We start from the raw sequence: 24,897 nt of genomic DNA, 5'->3' as shown, positions 1-24,897 counted from the left end.
TTCGTCTCGACGAGACCTTTCGATCCATATATACATTGTGGGGTCTAAAACTTAAAGTAAATTTTAACTTCCGGTCATCTCAAAACCGGAAGTGAATTTTTGTACCAAAAGTATATCTTGACAATCTCATACGTAATACTAATAATATTCCGAAAAAATATTTTAATTATCTAATATGGTTTTTGAGTAAAGTGGTGGACAAGAAAAGGGCTTAGCGTTTTAGTATATAAGATTTTGCAAAACAATGTTGTTTTACTAGTTAGGCCCGGGACTTATTGGCCGACGGGTTATTGTCAGAATAAATATATTCCCAACATCCATCCGGTAGCTTTCTAATAAGTTCTATTGGATTAAAAAAAATTGACGTTTCGGCAAGGTTACTCGTGTCATCGTCGTATCAAGTCAGATTAATTCCGTTTCTTCTAGCTGTTCAAAGTGAACTGATTATCAAAAAAAAAGTTATTCAACGAATTTTTTATTCACATACTAGCTGAGAGCTTGAGAATTTTTTATATGTTAACAAACGCAATCATTTAACAGTATTTAGGCAGTCGCCCGATCAAAATATAGAGTTACAGGATAATTATTTTGTATTTTAACTAATTGGATAAAGATATTAGCATTGATAGTTTTTAGATTCAATAATATACTCACGATTCGCTGTTACTTCTTCGAAATAAACCAACTCTTCGAACAACTGAGATTTGTGTAGGAGTCTGGTCTTCAAAAACTGGTCCAGTTTTATGTTGTTGATTAAACCTTTCACGACAACATTTGACGTCAACAGTTCGGTTCTAAAGATCGTGGTGTTGGCTATATTAATACGGGCTACAATTTTCTGATCCTGAGTCTTGCTGAGATAATTTCCAGCGATGTGCTGTAGATTAATATCGTTTAGGAGACCCTGGAAAATTAATATTTGGTAAAACTCACGATCTACAAAAGTACAGTAGTTGTATTTGATGGTATGTGATAACCAATTTTTAAAAAAATGTCACAAAAATGTAAAAATGTAGATGAGTTTGTTTTAAAAGTATGACAAAAGAAGTTATGAAAGCTAAACGATAAAAGAGAAAAAGTAGATAGAAAAAACTTGAAAAAAGCTGAACAGAATATAGAAAAATAACATATTTTAGCCACGTAATAAGAAACTATTATGCAAGAGGAACTATAATGTAAGGAAAAACAATCTCAAGAAATCTTAATAAAATCAAAGCAAATTGTTTTACATGCGTTCCAATTGAAATTAGATCATGTCCTATCACGGCGAAACCAATGCCGAAACGTGATATTCGTAAAGCAATTAAGAAACAAATAAGTGAGAAATACTATTGCAAATAGTGTGTTGTAAAGAGTGTAAATAGAAAGCTTTCATATTTGAATTTAGTAATTGTGGGACATGTTCAATCATCCCGCAAATGTTTTAAATTTCTTTTAACAACGTCCATGGCTAACAAATTCTTAGAAGGGTATCTATATATACTACGCTTTCTAATTAGTATATGGAGGGAAAGTCATGGTTCTTCTACAATCTTTCCCTTCTCAGGAACAAACTCAACACCTTGTGTGTTTTTTCTATTTACTAACCCCTTACTTCTAACAACATATATAACTTTCTCCGAAAATTGGGCTTAATAAACAACGACGAGAAAGTAACTTTTACCCGAATCGGTCCTCTCTCCTAAAGTATAATTAGGGCTTAATTAAACTCGCATGACTTTGATGTCACTTCCATTTATCATTGTATCTTGAAGCTTATATCGTGTATCTTGAATTTTTCATCCTGCATCTTGCATTTTAAGTCTTGCCGCTGGTTAGATACCTCTATGTCGCTAGTCTTTGAATATTCACTAGAAACAACATTATTATGGAAAAACTTACACCGACTGTTATGGAATCCCTGGCGGTAACATTTCCGTTGAGACTAAGGTGGCCAGTTAAAGCAGCGGCGGTATCGGTAAACCAGATTGTGCGGTCCAGTTCTCTGGCATCTTTACCGTTGAACTCCTGAATTTTTGGTCCCTTCACGAAATGTACATTACCTAAAAATAAAGAAAAAAATTTTATATTGTATTATTGTGTACGAATAAGCCAATATTATGTGAGTTTAGTTTTGTATAGAGTTGTTGTTTAAAGCATATTGCATATGGATCCATTAAAAACATTTGGTAACTTCACGTGGTTATATCATTATAATTTAGTGATTGTGCCCATTTCCATGTGACTGGGGATCCAATCAATTGCATCTACAATCACTACACTTAATTTTTTCTGTCTTTTTGCTATTTAAGGCTAGGACAACAACAGAATAATATTTTAATCTGTTGTACAACTTCCATAACAAATAAGTCACTTTTGGAGAGTCACTGAACTTTTTGCGTAAAGTCTTATGAAATCGACCTACGTATAAAACCGGCGCAATTCTAGTTTAGCAATTTATTTGTTGGGAGAGCTCGAATTTTGTATTATATTTTTTACGGATCACCAAATTCGCAACCAATTTCTTAGGATCAACAAAATTTTCAAAAGAATTAAAACTTAAATTTTTTAAATAATAAACTTCTTCCATAAGAGAGCCGGTCGTTTCATCTCCAGATAAATATTGTGCTATCTGACAGATAGTTATCTGAAGGATAGACATTTATTTATAAAATAAAATGTAGCCAGCCACCTTGTCTGACTCCGCTTTGTGCTGGTATACACTGTGTTAGTTTTCCATTTATCTTTGCCTGTATCCGATTATGGAAGTAGGTGTTTTCGATGGTTTGTATAATATTGATTGGCATCAGAAATATGAGCTCCTAAAACTAATCTTTGGCACTATTCCTGGACAACATCTGTAATTAGACAGGATTCAATTTACATACACTCCTCTTTTCACGTCAAATTATGTAGGTGTTACTTATCTGTAAGATAAATGTAAAATTTATTTCGGAACACACCAATATTTAATAAATTGTCAAAGAAATCACAATATTTTAATATCTCTTTTGATTATACAATTTGTGTAAAATTATGTAAAGAAAAATTTAATAACGAATAAAAAAATGATACAAGTTTAATGATTCTTTTCAGGTTTTTCCTGAGACTTTCTCAGGTTTAACACTAAAATATTATATAAGGTTAACTCAAACATCTTCAACTTCAAAATGTCCAGTAATGTCTTCATTAACAATTCATCTTCAAAATTTTCTAAATTTTGATTTTGCGCTAGGTTATACTTGTAGAATGTTTCTGTAGCTTAGAACGGTTGAATCTTTTCATCCTTACAGCCACTTCCACTGGATGAAATAGTACCTAAACCTTCTCATACATTAAAAGTTATGTTGCATATCTGGTTCTAATATAAAATTTATTATAGAAATTGGATTGTCTAGTGGACTTTTTAAAAATGGCTTTAGTTTATAATCAGAAACTCCTTGTAAGAACCCATTTCTATTATCTCCATTTAAACTTCTTACTACGAATACAGAATTATCTATTCCTACCTGGTAGGTAACTAGAAAAACATATCCAGGAAGTCTCACGAAATTGTCAGAATTTTAAATCAATATTCCATATAGAAGATTTATTGAAAGTTTTGAAAATTTCCTACTACACTCTGGATATTTTGTATACTTACTCTGAGTCTTTTTTTAAATAATATAATTAAATGTATTTTATAATTATTAAAATAATCTGAAAACCTAGATACTATGTATATATTTTTCGTTTTGGAATCCGATACTACTATTATTGAATAAATGGCACTAATATCTCTTGAAAAAGGTTAATTAATCCATTTTTTAATTATCAAGATTATGAAAATATCGAATCAATAAACTAAGTAAATGAAAATATGTATACACATACTTTTATAATCATATATTAAAAACTATTTATAACATTTTCTCAGAATATAGATCACTCTCGGTTTACTTAATATTAACCCATTTATGCCCACAACTATTTTAGTCAAATATATTAATGATTTTCTCAAGAATGTAATAAAATACCCTAAAATGCATAGAAAAATTACTAAAAAAATTTTTGAAAAACTGATTTTTGAAAAACAGGCTGAGTCTTTAACGGATCACACTAGTTCGCTCCCAAAGTCAAAAGACCCTCTTAATTACATACTAGTTCGCTTCGAAAACCATAACCTAGTTCGCTCCCGTGGTCAAGCCATGTATTAAGTTCTAGGAAAATTAACACCAGGAAAATAGGTACTGCGACTTTTGTATTTTATATTAGAAAAAATATTAAATATTTGTAGTTACATATTTATATAAATACAGTGATAAGCGCGCTAATAACCGGCAAAATAACGCAAACATATGAAGTTGTAAGATAAAAGAGATGAAACTAATAGAGATGAGAAATTTAGCGATAGAAACCTATAAATTTACATTCTATTCACTGTTTCCCACCTTTAGACGTATGAGAGGAGGATGTCAACTAAAACTGTCACTGTCACAGCGGTAGTTTCCAAACTCTTACGTCTAAAGGTGGGAAACAATAAGTGAAATAACTATGAAATGTAAATTTATAGGTTCTATCGCTAAATTTCCCATCTCCACTAGTTTCATTTCTATTTATCTCACAACTATGTTTTCCATCTTTTGCGTTATTTTGCCGGTTATTAGCGCGCGAATTACTGCCGCGCAGAAATTATATTAGAAATTTTGAATTGTTTTTAAAAATTACTGAAATAATTTTTGTGCCTATTCTAAAATATAGGTATAATAAGAAAGCAATACAAGTGTAAAAACTAACATACCTAATATCGGATATTCTCTACCATTACAAAATTAAACAAATATAAATTAAAACGAGGCACTTATTTCGCTAGAAATCTAAATGAAATACATTGGACAAAATCAAGTCTACTAATTTTATTTTGCTTTAATTCCTCTATTTTGTGATCAACCAATTTTTGACGCTCTAGAAGTACTTTTCGGTACACTTTTTTTGGTTTCACAGAACTTTATATTTGTATGTATTTGTTTTAACTATGTATTTTTATATAAGTGTCAATTTGAATATCTTTTAAAATTTCTAAAAATTTAAATTTATTAGGGTGCGGATTGTAAAATAACGAATTAAATTTAGAATGGAAACTTTCACAGGCATTGGTTGTATGCTTAAGTAATGAACTGTTTTCCGCCCACATCTCAGGAGGGAAGTCTGCCTCTTCAGAAATATAGTTGTCCACTAAGTAGTCAGCAAATTGTTATACGGCTTGGTGTTGTGCTGGTAATATTTCATTAAAGTCTAAAGCAAAACACTCACCTACTTCTAATGGATCTAGGAAAGGTAGACTAAAGGGACTAAAATTTAAGTTCAATTTTTGACACTCCGTCCTTAAACAATTTAAGGCAGTCACATATGAGTTTGTTAACTTATTTGAAAGCAAAAATAATGCCAACGGCACATAGTGTCCATTTTGGAGTCCGTGAACTGTAAATAGTTGAATACAAAATTTAGTGCAGTATTTAAAAGTTCCATCAACATAAATTGTTTCTAATTTACTTAAAAATGTTAAGTTAGATACACAAGAAAAAGCAACAATTTTTTTACTGGATCATTTTTCAATAAAAATTGTTTTTTTTTTTGGTTGGTTGTCACTTCCACGGAGTTTAACGAGTCATGTACTTCCTGCGCGCACTTCGGAATTTTGGGAATAACTTGTTTTCTGTCATTATAAATATTTTTTCTAATCAAATGTACATCTTCCACACTAAAACTTTTAGTGTCTGTTTGTTTAATTTCGCTGTGTATCAAATTCAATGGTTTTTCACACAAATCATCCATTGCCTTCCGCTTAACACTATTACTTAATTGTTGCCGGTTTAACACTGTTTTTGATAAACTTTCATGGGTATGGTTATGACTACATTCGACTACACTGTTACAAATATTTAAAGTTTTAACAAATGCTTTGCAACTTCTTTCTAAACACTGCCAAGGTTTGATATTATTAGCAAGCATTTTATGGAAGTTATACATGTAATTGTCAATAACTAACATTGACTTGCCCTTTTCACTTAACATTTTACTTACTTCAGATTTCTCCATCATGAACTAGGTATAACGACATTCAAACTGGAACTAAAGTAGTAATAATGTTAAGATTCGCACCACCCCTATTTCTTATCATAAAATTTCAGGTAGACTACTAATTACCTACCAATCTTTTCAAAGAAATATATCAATTGCAACTTCTGATACGGAAAAACCCAATCAAATATTGAACAAGGGAATATGAGCGCTAACATCATAATACTTTAGTGATATCATCGTTATAACTTTAATATTTTTTTAAGTAAGAAGTAGCGTTATATAGTAGCATTGTTTAAAAAAGACTCATTCTTTTTTAAACAACGATGGTAGTGTTGTATTAATAGGTAAATACAAAGTTTGAGAAGACATTATTCAAATATCTTTTCTAAGAAATATGGCCGGAGCGAATTTACCTATGCCCCTTTTCTGTGGGGTATTAAAATCTGACCGCGGGAGCGAACTAGTATACACCCGTCGTTAACGACCCGTTGGGCACATAGGGGTACAAAATAAAAATAATACCTTTTATGAAATTAGATTTTATTTTACTTTCTTCTAACAAATTAAACAGCTACTCCCTAAAATAAAAACAATGAATCAGGCATAGTTTAATTATATTACTCGTATTTATAAAATATATATTAAGGCCTAAAATAGTTTGTATGATAATCTTTGAAGCATTTATCGTGGAGTGGAATTTCACATCTATCGCATGCTTTTGTAGTTTTATTTGAACATACACGACATCTTCTTTGAGTACCAGTAATAATTATATGCTGGGTTGATGTGGATGGAGCAGGAACTATTACTATATTTTGAGGTCCAGTAGAACGGGCTGGTTTTCCATAAGTTGACAATAATGTACGAGCTATATGTCTTCTAAATTCTAAGTTGTCATTTTTATTTCCAAATTGTCGTGCTAGTGTCCAAGCATTAGTTACACAAACATCCAGCATCCATATCCATATTGGAAAGTACCATTTTTTTCCACGTATTTTTATTGTATAGTTCGAAATGTTGTTGTCCATGAAGTCGACTCCTCCCATAAATTTGTTGTATTGCGAAATTACAAATGGTTGATCTATTTGAACTTTTTGTTTTTCTTTTGCTGAATATCTTTTGCTCATTAGATAATATGGTGACAACATTATTATCTTTCCATTTTATAGCCGCAATTTTAGTGCTCTCGTCAAAAGAGCTACAATAATATCCTCTTGATTGTTTTGTAATACTTCTTTTATTTTCTAAAGGACACTGTTTTCTCGTACAGTTCCAGTGGCACTAAACCCCATTTATGCAATTGATGATATCAAAGATATGCTCGTAAAGAAGTTATTAAAACAGAAGGAAAATTTTATATCTTTGTATGTGTTTCGCAAAATCTCTGCAAAGGTCAACACCGTACTTTCTTCTAATCCACACTTTTTATCAGCACCAGTTGTTGATTTTCGGCCTTGATATATGTCAAAATTTAAGCAATATCCATTTAATAAAGCAATTACCCATGCTTTATCTTCTTCTTAAAGTGCCTATCCGTTCCGGATGTTGGCGATCATCACGTCTATCTTTACTTTGTTTATTGCAGCGCGGAACAGTTCAGTGGTAATCGTGTATACCACTTTCGTAAATTTTGAAGCCAGGAAATGCGTCTTCTTCCCGGTCCTCTCTTACCATTTACCTTCCCTTGGAGAATCAGCTGGAGAAGGCCGTAACGTTCTTGATTTCTCATACCCATGACCCATGCCTTATAGCCAAATCTTATTCGTTTGCCACGAATAAATTGTTTGCACCCATTACGACTAAAGTAAGGAATCATAGATTCGTCGATAGAAATTTGATTTTCAATGGGTGCAAACCTTAAAAACTTTGTATTTAATTTGTCGATGAAAGGTCTAATCTTGGCGAATTTATCATTTTTGGCAAGGTGGTTGTTGTCTGCAGCATGAAAAAATCTAAATATCTAAATTTTGGTGTTTATATGGCCGGTTGCATTGGTTTTTCTGATGACTGCTTCAAGAACTAGGTTGAATAGCATGGTTGAAAGTGCTTCTCCCTGTCTCACCCCCATGTTAATGTCAAACAGAGGAGACAGTTCTATATCTACTCTAACTGTGGCTTTTGAACCCTGCAACGTTATTTTTATGAGGCTGATATATTTTTTGGTATACCTAAATTTCGGAGGTCTTCCACCATTTTGTCTCTTTTTACACTATCAAAAGCTTGTTTAAAGTCTATATACATATTATATAGTTCTATGTCGTATTCATAAGCTTTCTCTTGTGTTGTTCTAAATATGAATATGTTTTCTGTAGTGGCTCTATTTGGTCTGAATCCATTTTGATAATCACTAATTGTATTTTCGGAGTATCCTGACAATCTAGTCAATGAGAATCTGCCAGAAAGAATTTTGTATAGTTCGTCCCAAACCCTTCTTTCAGTGCGTCATAGTTGATCGAATTCTCTCTAACACATTAAGCTAGAAGTGACAGAAAAAAACGTGAGTCTGTGATTATTATACATAGAACTTATAAAATAATTTATCGTAAAGCTAATTCTACTTACGGATGTATAATTGGTTGGAGTTTAGAATACGGTTAATAGGTATCCAATCAAAGATGCGCATACTTTCACAATGTCAACTGATAAAATGATAATTGTCATTCCAGGTTAGTATTAGCAGACATTTTACAGCGAAAATTTAATTTTGTATTTATTGTCATAAAAATATTTTAAATATGCCGAGATATATCGAGAAAGAACGACTAATATTAAAATTATTAAATTATTTTCAATTAGAAAAAGAGAGATTACGATCCTGCAACTGTCAGATTTAACTAAAATGTCATGCAATAATTCTCGACATTCTTAAAATCCTATATGACGTCAAAATTAGTGACGCACTGAAAGAAGGGTTTGGGACAGACTGTATATAATATTTGGCAATGTAATTGGTCTGTTATTCTGACATTCCCTCTTCTTATCTCCTTGTTTATATATTGGCCGTATAAGACCAACTGCCCATTCCTCCGGCATTTGCTCCTTAGTCCATACCAACTTTATCAGGTAATGGATTCTTCTCCAGAGTTCGGGTCCTCCATATTTCCACAATTCTGCCATAGCTCCGTCCGTTCCTGGCGCTGTACTGTTTTTTAGTTTATTTATTAGTTGAACTACTTCGTCATAACTCGGATAAAATATATTGCCTCGTTTTAATCATTTCCATTGTCTGCACTTAGGTTTTCCTCAAAGTATTTTTTCCATCTCATTATAATTTTTTGTTTCTCTTTTTTTATATAGATAGATTTATATTATTTTGGTTATAAAATATATAAACGGCATTTTAAAAATAACAAAAAATCTTTTACTTATATTGTTTTAATTTTTCGAGCTCCCGTTAAACTTTCACAGAACAACACCATAAAAACAAGCTTCCCTTCAAGAAAATCCTAACCCTTCTCGTTTGTGTTTTTGACCTTTAACCATCTGCTGAGTGGAAATCATTCAAGATGGCGGTAATGGATTCCCGCTTACCAAAACGTCACATTTTAACAAAAAGCCAATCGGACTATTTAACATTTAAACGAATTTTTTCAGACCGAAACTTACTCGATTCCTGTCTAAAGTTCCACTCTATTCAAAACCAATTTTCTGTATCTGCTCGTTTCTTTTCCTTTCATCAGTGCCGAGGCCACAGCCAGAAAATTTAAATTTTAAATAGAATTGTAGTGCTGGGATAGATCGTTACTTTTAATGATTGAGTTTGATTGTATTGAGTCTCTGGAATTGGGAGCCGATTTCTTAAATTAGTAAGAAATGTTTTCTATCTTTATAAGAGGCTATGATGACAGGTCACACCGTTTGTCCAGCAAACTAACAAACGCCATCTAGGAATGGAATCTGAACTACCACCATTTGACATTTCAATCATATTTTCTTCTTGAAACAATACGTTTAATTAATAATACTGTAATAATTACATATTAATATAATTAATAATTAATTTTAATAAAATTTTTAATCTGAACAAAGAAATCTGAACTACTGGCAGTTCAACCTATGATAAACTGATAGATAAAATAAATTAAAATTATCTGACATATTAAATATAAAATATTTATTTGCTAAATAAAGTAGTGAATAAAAAATTATGTGGAAAATAAATTGTGTTTATTGTAGTTCGTTATTATGTTGTAGGTATGTAGGTTATCGCGAAATCAAAAATATTACCTAAATATTCTTGTTTAGTGTACGTTAAGGTGCGTTTTCACGGGTCGATCTAGGTTGAACGATTCGGATCGTTCGAGCATAATTCGATCTGTGTGGAAAGCAAAAAGGTTTACACGACAGGCGATGAATGATAAATTAATTGTGGTACAAAATGGCGTCACGTGAAATGATTAATGTAGGTGTGCAATTAATTTGTTGTGCAATTTGGGAAGAAATCGCTAAATCAAACAAAAAGAAAAAAAAACGTACCGTGGTGGACCCGACCATGGATTGTGAGACGAAATACACATGGTGCATCACAAATCCTGCTCCAAGAAATGGTTGTGGAAGATCCAGAGGCTTATAGAAATCATTTAAGAATGGATAATGCTCATTTTAGAGAACTTTTAGAAAAAAACTGCTGAGACAAGTCAAAAAATGATACAAATATGCGTGAAGCATTACCAGTAGGGCTGAAATTGCAAATAGTTCGTCGATTTCTAGCCACTGGACACAGCTGTGTGTAAATGATTTATTAAGGACTAGTACAACAAAATGAATGTTTTTAAAAATAAAAAGCCAAATTAGAACCGGTACATATAAGTCATCAGGTCCAGAGCCACTCTTTAGTGATTTCAATACTTTGCTCAATTCACGATTGTATGTTGTTCTAATATATTTTATTTTATTTTTCAAGTCATTTTCAGACATATTGAGTTTATTCATATGTTGTAGAATTGCTTGCAATGCCTCTCGCCTCGCTTGTAGATTGCGATAAAGCTCGGTTTGTGGATTCCATAATACATTATAGGTTTGATAAGCATCCAAAAATCTTGCCATGTCTGCATCTGATCATTTTTCAGTCATTTTTTTTTCCGAAAATTACAGCTTTTCGTACTAAAAACAACAACTTTATACACGCTAGAAGTACTCTACTCGGCTTTCGGTACGTTGTGTTTCCGTTCGACCAGGTGTTTACACATTCGATTCCAGTCGTTCGACATCGATTCGGCGGCAATCGCCCGTCAAAAGTAGACAATCTTTCTACTTCCGTCGAATCGACTCACTCCGCCGAACGGCCAAGTCGATTTAAGGTTTACATATTCAATGAAAAAGACAGAAAAGATTTGATTTCACGTTCAAAGCGTCTATGTATCTATTGATACGTATTTCGACTTAAAAAGTCTCATCAGAATAGTTATTCATAGCCGTTCTTAACGTGAAAAATAATCTTCTCTGTCTTATTAGAAGTAACAATAACATGACTTCGTTATGGACGCAATAGCGACATCTGATAGAAAAATCGGTAAGATAGTTTCGAAACAAATTCAGATTTCTGCTTTAATCTGGAGCCTTCTAAAAATTGCAAGACATGGCCAGACGATGATAAAGATATTAAAAATATTAAAACATTATATTATATATACATACAATATATTATATTTACATATTCAATTTGCTTTCGATTTTATAATCGACCTAAATCGTTCAATCCAGATCGACCCGTGAAAACGCGCCTTTAGAGACATGGATATTAAAAAGATTAAATGAAGTCGGAAAGAATGATCAGTATGATGTTTAATCTTTATAAACTTAGTGCGAGAATATAATATTTGATGAAGAATTAAACATTTTAATTTTTGTAATGGTAAAGACTTTTTTAAAAGGTTATTCTGTGAAAATATTGTAAATAGTTGTTAATAAATGATTATAAAAGTAGGTGTATACATATTTTCATTTATTTATTTTATAGATTCAATATTTTCATAACCTTGATAATTAAAAAATGGAATAATTAACCTTTTTTAAGAGATATAGGCGCTATTATTTAATAATAGTAGTATCGGATTCCAAAATGAAAAATATGCACATAGCACCTAGGTTGTCAGATTCTTACGTAGACAACCGATAAGTAAATTATGATGTATTTTAAATTTAAACCCGTCTGTCAGACCCGTCTGGAGTATACCAGTTAAGGGTTAAATGAAGATAATAGAAATATGTTCTTACAAAGAGATTCTGATTATAAAGTAAAGCCAGAGTTAAGACGTCCACTAAGCAATCCAATTTCTATAATGAATTTCATATTAAAACCAGATATGCAACATAACTTTTTATGTATGGAAGAGAAGGTTTAGGTACTATTTCATCCAGTGGAAGTGGCTGTAGGTTGAAAAGATTCAACCGTTCTAATCTACAGCAACATTCTACGAGTATAACCTAGCGAGAAATCAAAATTAAGACAATTTTGAAGATGAATTGCTAAATGAAGACATTACTGAACTTTTTGAAGTTTAAGATGTTTGAGCTAACCTTATATAATATTTTAGTCATTATTATCATCATCATTAGCCATAGTCGTCCACTGCTGAACATAGGCCTCCTCGAAAAAACTCCATTCAGAGCTATCTTGCGCTGCTGCAATCCAGTTGGTACAGATCCTCTTTATGTCGTCAGTCCATCTTGTGGGTGGTCTTCCCGGGTTTCGTCTATCCGCTCTCGGTCTCCACTCCAAGATTTTTTTGGTCCACCTATTATCCTTCATTCTAGCGACGTGTCCTGCCCACCTCCATTTAATTTTGGCATTGTGTTTTATAATGTCTTCTACACCACTTTTTCTACGGATTTCGTCGTTTCTTACCCTGTCTTGCAAACTTATGCCTAACAATGATCTTTCCATTTTACGTTGCGTCACTTGTAGTTTTCGTGTACATATCCTTATTAGGTTAAGTGTCTTTGCGCCATATCTAAGGACAGGCAGGACACACTGATTAAAGGCTCTTCTTTTTAAGCTGATGGGTATATCACCTTTAAAAATATCATGCAGTTTTCCATATACTGCCCATCCCAGTGTTATTCTTCTTAGCAGCTCAGCAGTTTGATTATCTCTGCTAATTTTTACCGTATGTCCAAGGTAAAATAAGTCAAAAAATTGAAATGTTTGAAAATAAAAATCATTTAATGTCCAAGGTATATGTAGCTGTCAACAATTTCAATTTTGACGTCTTCTACCCTTAAAGAATGGCTCGGAACTAAATTAGTCATTATTTTTGTCTTTTGGTAGTTAATATTTAGACCTACTTTACGTGCTGCATCGCTGAGTTCATTCAACATATCACTGGCGTCCTTTAGGTCATCTGAAATCAGAACAATATCATTTGCGAATCGTAGATGACTAAGCATCTCACCATCAATATTTATTCCTTTACTTTCCTATTCCAGTGACTTCAAAGCATGTTCAAGTACAGTAATGAACAACTTAGGCGACATAGTATCTCCCTGTCGAATACCTCTCCTGATATGTATCTTATTAGTAGGACCGTGCAGATTTATAGTTGTTGTAGCATTTCTGTATATATTTTCTATAATATTGGTGTACCTATGATCAATTCGACACTCTTCCAATGCATTTAGAAGAATGCGGGTAGTTCGATAGTATCAAACGGTTTATGGAAGTCTATAAATATTAGAACTAGAGGTCTATTGTATTCAATGCTATTCAATATTTTAGTGTTATGTAAAAACCTGAGAAGAATCAATAAACATGAATTATTTTTTATTCGTTATTAAATTTTTCATAATTTAATTTATTCCTGCCACTACAAATTTCATAATCAAACGAGATATTAAAATATTATTGTGATTTCTTTGACAATATTTATCTGGAGGTGAAAAGACCGGCTCTTTCATGCAAGAAGTTTATTATTTAAAAAATTTATTTTTTAATTCTTTAGAAAATTTAGTTGATCCTAAAAAATTGGCTGCGAATTCGGTGATCGGCAAAAAATATAATACAAAATTTGAGCTTTCCCAACAAATAAATTGCTAAACTAGAATTACGCTGATATTATACGTAGGTCGATTTCGTAAGACGACTTACGCAAAAAGTTCGGTGACTCTCCAAAAGTGACTTATTTGTTATAAAAGTTGTACAACAGATTATAATATAAAGTGGAGTGAGTGGAGGAAGACAGAAAAAATTAAGTGGAGTGATTGTAGATGCAATTTATTGGATTCCCCGTCGCATGGTGATGGGCAAAATCACTAGTTGAAGATATATATATATATATACAAGGATTTCCACAGTTTTCACTGTATTCCTTCACTCAACCGTTTTCTCCAATTTTTCCTGTTTAGCCAGTCCCCTTCCTGTAGGTTTCTTCTACTCATTGCTTCGTCCACCTCATCTCTGAAAGATCTTCGGGGTCTGCCTCTCTTTCTTCTTCCTATCGGGCTCCACTCTGTTATTCTATTTATCCACCGATTTTGGTCTGCTCTTCTGACATGTCCGTACCAGGTTAACCTCTTCTGTTCGATGTAGTCTATTATGTCGGAGTTCATTCCCATTCTGCTCTTAATCTCCATGTTATTTATTCTATCTCTTCTTGTTACTCTGCAGCTTCTCCGTAGGAATTCAATCTCTGTTGCTCTTATTTTTTTTTGGTTCTTGTCATGGTATTATATATTTTTTTCTTTGTTTTCATGCTGATGTTCTTATCCCATAGTACCGGGTTCAATTTTCGTATGCAGTCTCTTGTTTGTCCTAGTCTATTTTTTATATCTTCCTCTGTCGTTCCTTTGTTTGATATTATGAAACATAAATACTTATACTTGTCTGTTCCTTTGATTTGTTTACCTTCGTCTATTTCCAGCTGTTTTATTTCTGTATTCTCCGTTGTTAGGTATTCAGTTTCCTTTAGGTTTAATTCCATCCCATTCTTTGTATATTCCTGCTCCAGTTTTCTCATCATAAAACTGAGGTCATCCTCGTCTTGTGCGATCACTATTTGGTCGTCGGCAAAACTTAGCGTATATAGATATTCGTTCCTTACTGGTATACCCATTCCTTCGCACTTTCTTTTCCATGGTTTCAGGATTTTTTCCAGGAATATTTTTAACAGGGTGGGGGATGTGGAGCAACCCTGTAGTAGTCCCTTTGTCTTCTTAAATGGACTGCATATTCTATTGCCCGTTTTGATAGCTACTTCATTATTCTTGTAGAGTGCTTTTACCGCGTTTATTAATCTTCGTGGAACTTCGATGTCTTCCATTGCTTCCCATAGCTTGGTTCTAGGTATTGAGTCATATGCCTTCCTAAGATCAACAAAAGCCAGATGGACGGATCTATTTTTGGCCATTATTTTTTCTATTAGTTGTTCGACCGTGTAAATGTGATCTAAGCATGCTTTCCCCGCTGTGAAACCTGCCTGGTCTCCGATTTTATCTTGTATATATATTTCTAATTTTTCCTTTATGGTCTTTCCATACAGTCTGCCTATAGACGATATAATGCTGATTCCCAGATAGTTTTCGCAGTTTTTTTCTATTTCCTTTCTTGTATATTGATGTCATATATGCTTGGGTCCATTCTGCCGGTAAGTCTTCTCGATTCAGTGCTCTCTCAAACATTTTATGTATCATACGGAATAACTTTTCCGATCCGTTTTTTATCAATTCATTTGGTATTCCGCCGGGACCTTCTGCTTTTTTGTTCTTTAGAGTTTTGATCGCTCTTTTTACCTCAGCTAGGCTTAATTCGATTTCGTCATGTGTGTAGTTCTTATTCCGTCTATTTCTGATTGTTTGAATTCGGGGCGGTCTTTGTTTAGCAATTTTTGATAGTATTCTTGCCATTCGTTTTCTTTGATTTGACCGATCTTGATTTTCTCTGTCTTATTTCTTTGGAGCGACTTTAAGATGCGCCATGACTCTAAATTTCTCGTTCCTCCTATGTGCTGTTCTATCTCTGTGTATGTTTTTTCCCATCTTTCATTTTTTTCATTTGCTACTTTTCTTTTCACTTCTTTATTTTTTTTTTCTGTATAGTTCCAAGTCCTCATAGTTTTTTGTGTTGAGGTATTTTATATGAAGTTCTTTTTTCTCTTTTATGCATGTTAGTGTGTCTTCTGTTAATTTCGTAGTTTGGTGGGTGTATTTTTGGTCCACTTCTCCAAGAGCTTCTAGGGCTGCTGTCTTCATGCAGGTTTTTATGTGTTCGTATGTTTGTTCTAATGGTTCATACCGAAAGTTTTCTAGCTTTTGGTCCAATCTTCGCTTATATAGGTCTTTTATTAAGTCTTCTTCTAATAAATTGATTTTGAATTTCTTTTCTTGTATTGAGCACGTATTGAGAGGTGTAGCCGGAGCCGTAACTTGGTCAGACTCTCCCTGGGTCGGTTTCTGTTGGGTCCATATGAAGGGGAATTCCATCCAAGCGATTACTAGTTTGTGATCTGTGCCGCATTCTGCGCCTCGCTTTACTCTCACGTCTTTTATTTTTATCGAGCTTTCGTGGTTTACTATAACATAATCAATAATAGACCTCAATTTTCTTGTTTCTTGTGTCCAAGTGTATTTGTGTATGTCTTTATGTTTGTAGAAGCCGTTTGTGATCTTTAAGTTGTTTATTTCGCATAGCTTAATCAATCTCTCCCCCTTATCGTTCATTATATCTTATCCAAATCTACCAACTGTTCTGTCGTTTTCTTTTCTTCCTGTTCTTCCATTTAGGTCACTGGCGATAATTATTTCTTGGTTATTCTTTCTCTTTGCGATTTCTTCTTGCAGTTGTTCTATGAATTGTTCTTTTTCTGCAATTGAACTGTCTTCTGTTGGACTCTATACTGCTAGTAAGATAATTTGTCTAATAAAAATAGTTGAAGATAAAGGTTATTAGAAACGTTATGATAAAGAAAGGCCTAAAACACTTGAAGACACTGACAAAAGCTAATAACAGGTACCCGAACATATTTATTGACACTGATAAGAGGGACCCGGAAATACCGTAAACTTCATTAACTAAATGTATTTTTATAACGTATGCAACGATTTACCCCAAATTAAAAAAAAGCCTTAATTTTCGTTGGTGAGAACTGGAGATATTACGAGTTTGAAGTTATGAATTCAGTTTTTGAAATAGTGAAATCGCTTCGATTTTAAACCCTTTATTTTTGGCGCATCATGGACATTTCATTTTTAAAGGAATTATTTTGAAATCAAATCAAAAAACTTTTGCTTTTAATCTTTTAAATGGTGCTTTTCAATTTTCTAATGTTTATAAACAAAGTCCCGGTGACTTTTTGAAAAAAGGGCTGATTTTTAAAATTTGTGTAAAAATCTCATCATTTCGAATAAAAATGTTATGATTATAAGCTTAAAATCACATACTTTTGTAAAGCTATTTTACAATATTTATGTTAAATTTATTTAATTTAATAGCATAAGCTTTTCTCTTCAATTTGGTGCTTTCAGAATTCATGTAGACCCAGCAGTTTACGCATAATAAAGTTATAGATAAAAGCTTTCTGGGATAAAAAATTTCAATCTTGTAATAACTTTAAAGTGAAACTTTTGGAAATTTTTATAGCTGAATACCTTTGATCTACTAAAAGCTGTATGCAAACCAATAACTAATTATTAAGCGATGATCAGTGGGCCCCAAACAGTGGCTTTAAAAGTTAATAATTCCAATCACTTGAAAAGTAAATAATTTTATATTCTATATTTTATTTTCAGTAAGAATGTTGGATTTTGTTATATTAAAGGCAAATTAACTGAATAGAATATTTATATATATATATATATATATATATATATATCTACGGCATAAAGTGGACTCCGCCCATGTTAAAATTCAGGTTTAATTGAGCTCCGTGGTCAAGTGGATACCGATATACGGAGCTCACTTGACCATTCCATAATATTGGTTCTGTCGATTCATCAACATGTAGAGTTTAATAATTTATAAAAATTTTTTGGAGCCCTTAAATACCCCTGTATCATAAATGTATATCGTTTAGTTCACGAGTATATATTATAGGGGTCGTTCAGATCTTTTTCATTGTATATTTGAACCATACGTTTATCGGTTTAAGTAAGCTCTGAGAGTTTGGCAACTGTGCGATTATACCGTATATTTTCAACATATACCCTGAACGGTTTATATGGGCTCCTTATTTTTATCTACTATTTGTAGACAGTGTAATGTCATATGCATTACACTGTGTAACAGAGGATATCTTATTACCTGGTATAACTACGTACTAAAAGGTAACTGGTTCTTTAAAAAACAGGTATATAGATACAAAAGGATTTCGGCTTATTATTTAATGGAATGTTCGCTTGCATAGAAAATTTTATTTTTTCTGCATTTTTAGAAATATTGTTTTTTTATTTAATATAATTTATTAGTTCAATGCCGAATTCGATGTTTTTTTTTATTACAGAAATTTCGTAATGTATTTTGTTTACGTGAGTATGTCTTTGTACGTTTTATGTAAGCACCCGATTAATGAAAACTACTTTTATTTCATCTACTCTTCTGCGATATCTTGTATAAAGCTTTTTTATTATTTTAGTTCTAGTCTTATTTGTATACTCGATATCTCGTATACTATATCTCGATAGAAGGTTATCTCAAAATAAATATGGTTAAGTGCTGCAATAGATATTTTTGTGTTAAAATGGGTAGTAGTGTTGTGCACAAAACGAAAGAATGGTTAATTTGTCTATCAAGGTATATTCGGCAGCAGAAGCATATAGTGCAAGCGTCTATGTTTTAAAGGCGGTTTTAAAGAATATTATTTCTGGTCCTCAATTTACCTTTTAGTTCTAAACAATGATCTGTGACTGATCCCGTGGGATACAAACTATTTTCAAGAAATTTATAGGAAGTCTACAGTTCAACAATTTCATGACATTATTGGATGTTCAGTTTGTGAAAGCGTCTATGTTAGGGAAATTGAGGAGCGCACATGAGTTTTTCAGGGGTTTTGGCTGAAAATTGATTCATAGTTTATTTTTATTGTGCAATAATAGGTGTCTCGTCTATATAATATTAGTCCTATTATCTACTGGTATAAGTTGATCGTTTGGGTAAATGTTATACAGTGTAGGTGCTTTTATGCTACCCCAAGCGAGACCGTTCTTCATCTGCTATTCTTAACATTGAGTGATACAAAAAATATTCTCTTGTGTAGGCATACGCAAATAATATAAGTGAGTTTGTTATCTAAGGGAATATCATATAGTTTTTCGAGAAATATTTGCTAATTTAAGGTGTCATAAGCGGCATTTAGATTGAAAAATACCACCCCTGATACCCGATATTTTTCGTACCCGTCTTTGATGTGTTGGGTAAGATTTAGCATTTGTAATGTACATGATCTTCCCTATCTATAGCCACTTTTGTCTTTTAATTTGAGCTTTTCTTAAAATATCGGTGAAATCATATTAACGATCTTGTGCAAAAGTATTTTAAATAGCTGATAAAATAAAGATATTGGCCGATAGTTTTTGTGTTCGTTGGAGTTTTTGCCAGGTTTAAGCGAAGTAACAACTTTGGCTTGTCTCTAGATTTTGGGTGTTTCCATAATTTGAATACAGTTGTTCATCATCCGGATAAGCCATTGTGGTGTTTTTGGTCTAGATTTCGTAATAAGCTTTGTGCTCAGATCCTCAATGTCGGTAGTTGTATTATTTTTCATTAAATATGTAAATGGTGGATCCAAGCTCAACATCGTTGAAAGGTTCTCTGAAAGCTGACTGGTGTTGTCCTTTCTTACTTTGACTTATTCTTTGCTTTTTTTTCGACAGAGATAGCATGTCTATAATTATAATGTGGTTTTCAGCGATAAGCTTTATACCAAATACCCTACGTTAGGCCCTATATGTGTTTCCTGCACTATAAATAAGTCAGATTCGTGTTTAGCGCATATGTCTGATAAGTTTAAGTAAAGCAAAGTTTCTTGATCTCTAGATATACCCTTAACAGTTATAAACATATGTTATTAGAATAGTTGGTCCTAAAAAGGACCAATTTAACAAAATCATATTAAAGGGGTGACTGAAGAATTAGCCGATTAATTATTTAATCATTACCCTGGGTATGCCCGATTGTGGTGATCTTCTTAGTACTTAAATTTTCGTAAAGGCTCGTTCTTTGAACCCCATAAGTAATGCCTAATATTTTACTTTTTATTGAAAATTTAAATTTTACATGCCGTGTATTACTTTTTGACGATATTTCGAATCAGATTTGTATAGTAATAATTTAAGGTATTAAAGAGCCTGTTTGTGGTAAATAAATAGGTTTGTGATATCGTTCGTAACTCATATATAGATAATAAAAAAATAAACAGTTAAAATAGGTGTAAAAAATTTCAACTTCATACATCGGCGCCATTGTTCAGGTGATGAATTTATCACAGATATCAAAGGTTACATTTTAATTCAAGGTTCTATTTGCATATTTTCAATATTATAAGAGTAGGAAAAGACATGTTTATGCTTTTATTTTTTTTTTTAAATCTATTCCATTTTCTTTCTAGAGTTCCGTATTTTTTGAACGACCTGTGGTCTTTTTTCAATTGGACACTTGTCTAAGGCTATGACAAATACTCTGTCCTCTGCTATTCTACATTAATATGACTGATTCATTTTCTCTTTCTTGTAGCTATTTTATTGTTTATCCTGTCAATCCTGTGTATCTTTTTCTTCTTCTTCTTCTTCTTCTTCTTTTTATATAGACATGACTCTGTCTGTTTTTCAATGTGTCTCCAGTAAGTTGCCGTTCCATGGTTTTCGTGGTCTTCTTACTGATCGTCTTCCTATTGGGTAACCGTCTCTTGCCATGTCTACTACTCCATTTGTTGTCATTCGGCTTATATGATCTTTCCATTCTACTCTTCTATTTCTTAACCAGTTCTTAATGTTCTTCACCTTGTATCTACATCTTATATCTGTACTTCTAGCTCTGTCCCATAGTGTCTTACCATCAATTTTTCTAAGTGTTTTTATCTCTGTTGTTTCTAACATCCTTTTTGTTCTCTCTGTGTCAGGTATTGTTTCTGCTGTGTATGTCATTATTGGTCTGATAACTGTTTTGTAAATTCTGCCTTTGGTTTCTTTCCCGATATTTTTATTTCTTCATATTGTTTCATTTAGGCAGCCTGCGGCTTTGTTTGCTCTATTCAGTGGATCTTCCACTTAAGTTTCGAGCTTTCCGTAGCTAGATAATATGATACCTAGATATTAAAACTCCATCACTTGTTCTATTATCTGACCTTAAAACTCCAATTAACATATTAGTAAACTTGCTGTTGTAACCATGCATTTTGTCTCTTTTGAGGAAATTAACATGTTAAATTTTCTGGCGGTTATATGAAATTGGTGTAGCATACGTTGTAAATCATCTTCACTTTGAAAGAATAGTATTGCGTCGTCTGCATAGCAGATTATTTTAATTTGTTTTTCTCCCATTTGGTATCCTCTTTTATTTCTTACTTTTTTTAATATTTCATCCATAATCCGGTTGAACAATAGAGAACTCATTAAATCTCCCTGTCTTATCCCATTACCAGCTTCAATAGGGTCGGTTAGTTCTTCTTCTACTTTTACTTTTATTGTGTTGTTTTGGTATATATATTCGATTGTTTTGATTATTCAATGAAATTGACATTAATTTGATAGTTTTCATTTTATTAGTACTGATGGTATATAACTAGCATCTGTTGGTACTATATATCAATTTGAACATGTGGAAGTAAGAGAACTCTCTTGTTAGTAATTTCGGTGTAAATTATGATGAAACCAGAAATAACCCATAATATTATCCCACACCTCAAAGGTCTGCCTCGCGGTATCTGGGAGACGCAATAATTCGCTTTTGATAGATAAAAACAAAAACCCACTAAGACGAACACAACATAAATCAAAAAAATCCGTCAACCTGTCAATAGGGACATACAATATTAGATCAATGTCTACGGATGAAAAAGTACATGAATTGGAAGAAGAATTAACAAACATAAAATGAGATATCATAGGCCTATCAGAAACTCGACGAAAAGAAGAAACCCGAATACAGCCTATGTCATACTTAAAATAAGAAGAACATCAATTAAAATTATCCAGGTATATGCCCCCATGACAGCTTATGATGACGAAGATATCGAACTATTTTATGAAGATATATCAAAGGCTATGGAAGAACATAAAAATCGTCTTATACTAGTAATTCGAGATTTCAATGCCAAACTGGGTAGAAAACTAAACAAGGAAGAAACTAAAATAGGAGATTTCGGGTATGGTCAGAGAAATGATAGAGGTGCTACTTTGATGAACTACCTAGAAGAAAAGCATCTATACGCAATGAACTCCTTTTACAAAAAGAAGCCCCAACGAAAGTGGATATGGATCAGCCCTAATGGATCCACAAAAAATGAGATCGACTACATACTGTCCACGGAACGATATATCATTAAAGATGTAACAGTTCTTAACAGATTCACAACAGGTAGCGATCACTGGTTGGTCAGAGCAAAAATTAGTATTGACGATAACTATGAAATGAAAAGAAAAATAATTAAAAACTGGGATCTAGTAGATAGAAACAAACTAGGGCAATATAAAGAGATATACAAAGACCTATTAAAAGAACAACTTACTTAAAAATTAGACAGTGATGACAAAGATATAGATGAAATAGACAACATACTTACAGCAACGATGATTACTTCAGGAAAAGAAATAGCAAAAAAGGATCTAAAAAAGAACAACTATATATCAACAGAAACGAAGAAGCTTATGGATAAAAGAAGGACGCTATAGAATATGTAGAAATCAATAAAACAATAAGCAGAATGATAAGAGAAAATAAGAGAAAAGAACAAGAAATAAAAATAGAAAAGGTAATACAAAACAACAAAAATATGAAATGCTTAAGACCGAAATTAGGTAAGTGTGAAATAAACAAAATAAAAGATGAAAACGGACTAGAAACAAACATTAAAGATGACATTATAAATATTATCCACCATTTCTACTCAGAACTATACAAAAGAAAAAGGAACCACCAGAAACAATTAAAAACCAACTTAAGGCTAAAGTAAAAAATGTCAACTCAGAGCTATAGCCAGAAATAAGCAAATCAGAAATAAAGAAGGCATTGAAAGAAATGAAAAACAACAAATCGCCTGGAAAAGATGGGATAACTGCAGATACGCTGAAATATGGTGGAAAAGTGGTAATTAACACTCTACATTCCCTTTTTAACAAGATATTAAAAGAAAAAAGAATCCCAAACAACTGGAAGGAATCCGTAACCATTATCCTACACAAGAAAGGGGATAAAGCAGACATAAAAAACTACCGTCTCATAACACTCCTCAATGTAATGTATAAACTCCCAACAAAAATTTTAACCAATAGATTGACGACAAAATTCGATGGATACCCAACAAGCTGGTTTTAGAAAGGGATTCAGCAAAAGTGACCATTTACTAAGTATGAAAATACTTATAGAACGAGCAAATGAATACCATATTCCTCTATATATAGCGTTCATGGATTTCGAAAAGGCTTTCGACAGTGTCGAACATTGGGCAGTGAAAAGTTCTTTGATTAACAGCAGAATTGACCACAGATAAGGAAGCCAAAACAACAATTAAAGGATATGAATAAACAAAATCAATACAAATAAATAGAGGCGTGAGACACAATATCACCGAAACTTTTCAATCAGGCTCTGGAAGATATTTTTAAAAGATTAGAATGGGAAGAAAAAGGTATAAAAATTTGTGGACAACGCTTGAACCATCTAATATACGCTGATGACATCGCATTGATAACAGATAAATGAGAAGAATTATTTGAAATGATGAAAGAACTGGACGTAGAAGCTGGAAAGATAGGCCTTTTTATGAATTACAGCAAGACCAAAATTATAACAAATACAGATGAAAACATCACAATGAGGATCGGACAAGATGAAGTAGAACAAGTTCAGGATTATATATATCTGGGTCAAACTATAAAACGTAACAAAGAAAACCAAACAGCAGAGATAAAAAGACGAGTTAGACTGGCATGGGTGGCATTTGGCAAACTAAGCTACATTCTTAAAAACAAAAGATATCCACAGCATCTTAAGACTAAAGTATACAATCAATGCGTACTCCCTGTTCTAACTTATGGTTCTCAAACGTGGACATTTACAAAAGCAAACATGGACATAACCATAAAAACCCGAAGAGCAATGGAAAGACAAATGTTGCACATAAGACTAATGGATAAAAAGAGAAACGAGTGGATAAGAGAGAAAACAAAAGTGAGGGATGTTAGACAAGAAGTTGCAAAATTGAAATGGAGATTTGCCGGGCACAATATAAGACAAAAAGAAGACCGATGGAACAAAATTCTTAGTTGGAGACCGTGGGAATATAAACGAAGCAGAGGAAGGCCCCAAATGAGATGGGCAGATGATATCAAGAAGCACGTGGGCTCTAGGTGGATGACTATACCGACAGACAGAGAAGAATGGAAAAGGATTGGGAAGGCCTATGTCCAAAGATGGACCGAAAAAGGCTAATTAGATAGGGACAGATTCTCCCCGTGTGATCTTAGTATTTCCGTTGATTGAATAGTATAGGGTATCCAATATTTTAATTTACGGTATGTCAGAGTTTTATTAATTTTTATATATATTTGCAAAATGAAGAAGAAAGTTCAGTACAGGCAGTTAAACAGCTGATCTGTCAATTTAGAAGTAAGAGCAAGTACCAACTTGCTGAAAAGCATACCATACACAAAAGGGATAATAAAATGTACTGCACAAACTATAGCGATATAAGCTATATATAAGCTATATAT

At 32.7% G+C, this 24,897-nt stretch overlaps 2 protein-coding genes across 3 annotated transcripts in view; one reads left to right on the top strand and one right to left on the bottom strand.

Annotated features, from left to right (window-relative positions):
• Positions 1 to 24,897, bottom strand: part of clos (closca) — a 418,696-nt gene that overhangs the window by 123,846 nt on the left and 269,953 nt on the right. For both annotated transcript variants that reach the window (XM_072540165.1, XM_072540166.1), the window contains 2 exons: positions 1,882 to 2,042; positions 655 to 904 (listed from right to left, as the gene is read on the bottom strand). In XM_072540165.1, the coding sequence (XP_072396266.1) occupies positions 655 to 904; positions 1,882 to 2,042 (411 nt within the window). The remainder of the gene's footprint in view (positions 1 to 654; positions 905 to 1,881; positions 2,043 to 24,897) is intronic.
• LOC140447486 (RWD domain-containing protein 2A) overlaps positions 1 to 24,897 on the top strand; it is a 409,818-nt gene that overhangs the window by 133,536 nt on the left and 251,385 nt on the right. The gene's annotated exons all lie outside the window — the stretch shown is intronic.

The sequence above is a fragment of the Diabrotica undecimpunctata genome, chromosome 8 (genome assembly GCF_040954645.1).
Source record: "Diabrotica undecimpunctata isolate CICGRU chromosome 8, icDiaUnde3, whole genome shotgun sequence".
Taxonomy (NCBI): Eukaryota; Metazoa; Arthropoda; class Insecta; order Coleoptera; family Chrysomelidae; genus Diabrotica; species Diabrotica undecimpunctata.
The sequence above is the reverse complement of the archived record's forward strand: the minus strand, read 5'-3'. Positions and strand labels throughout refer to the sequence as shown.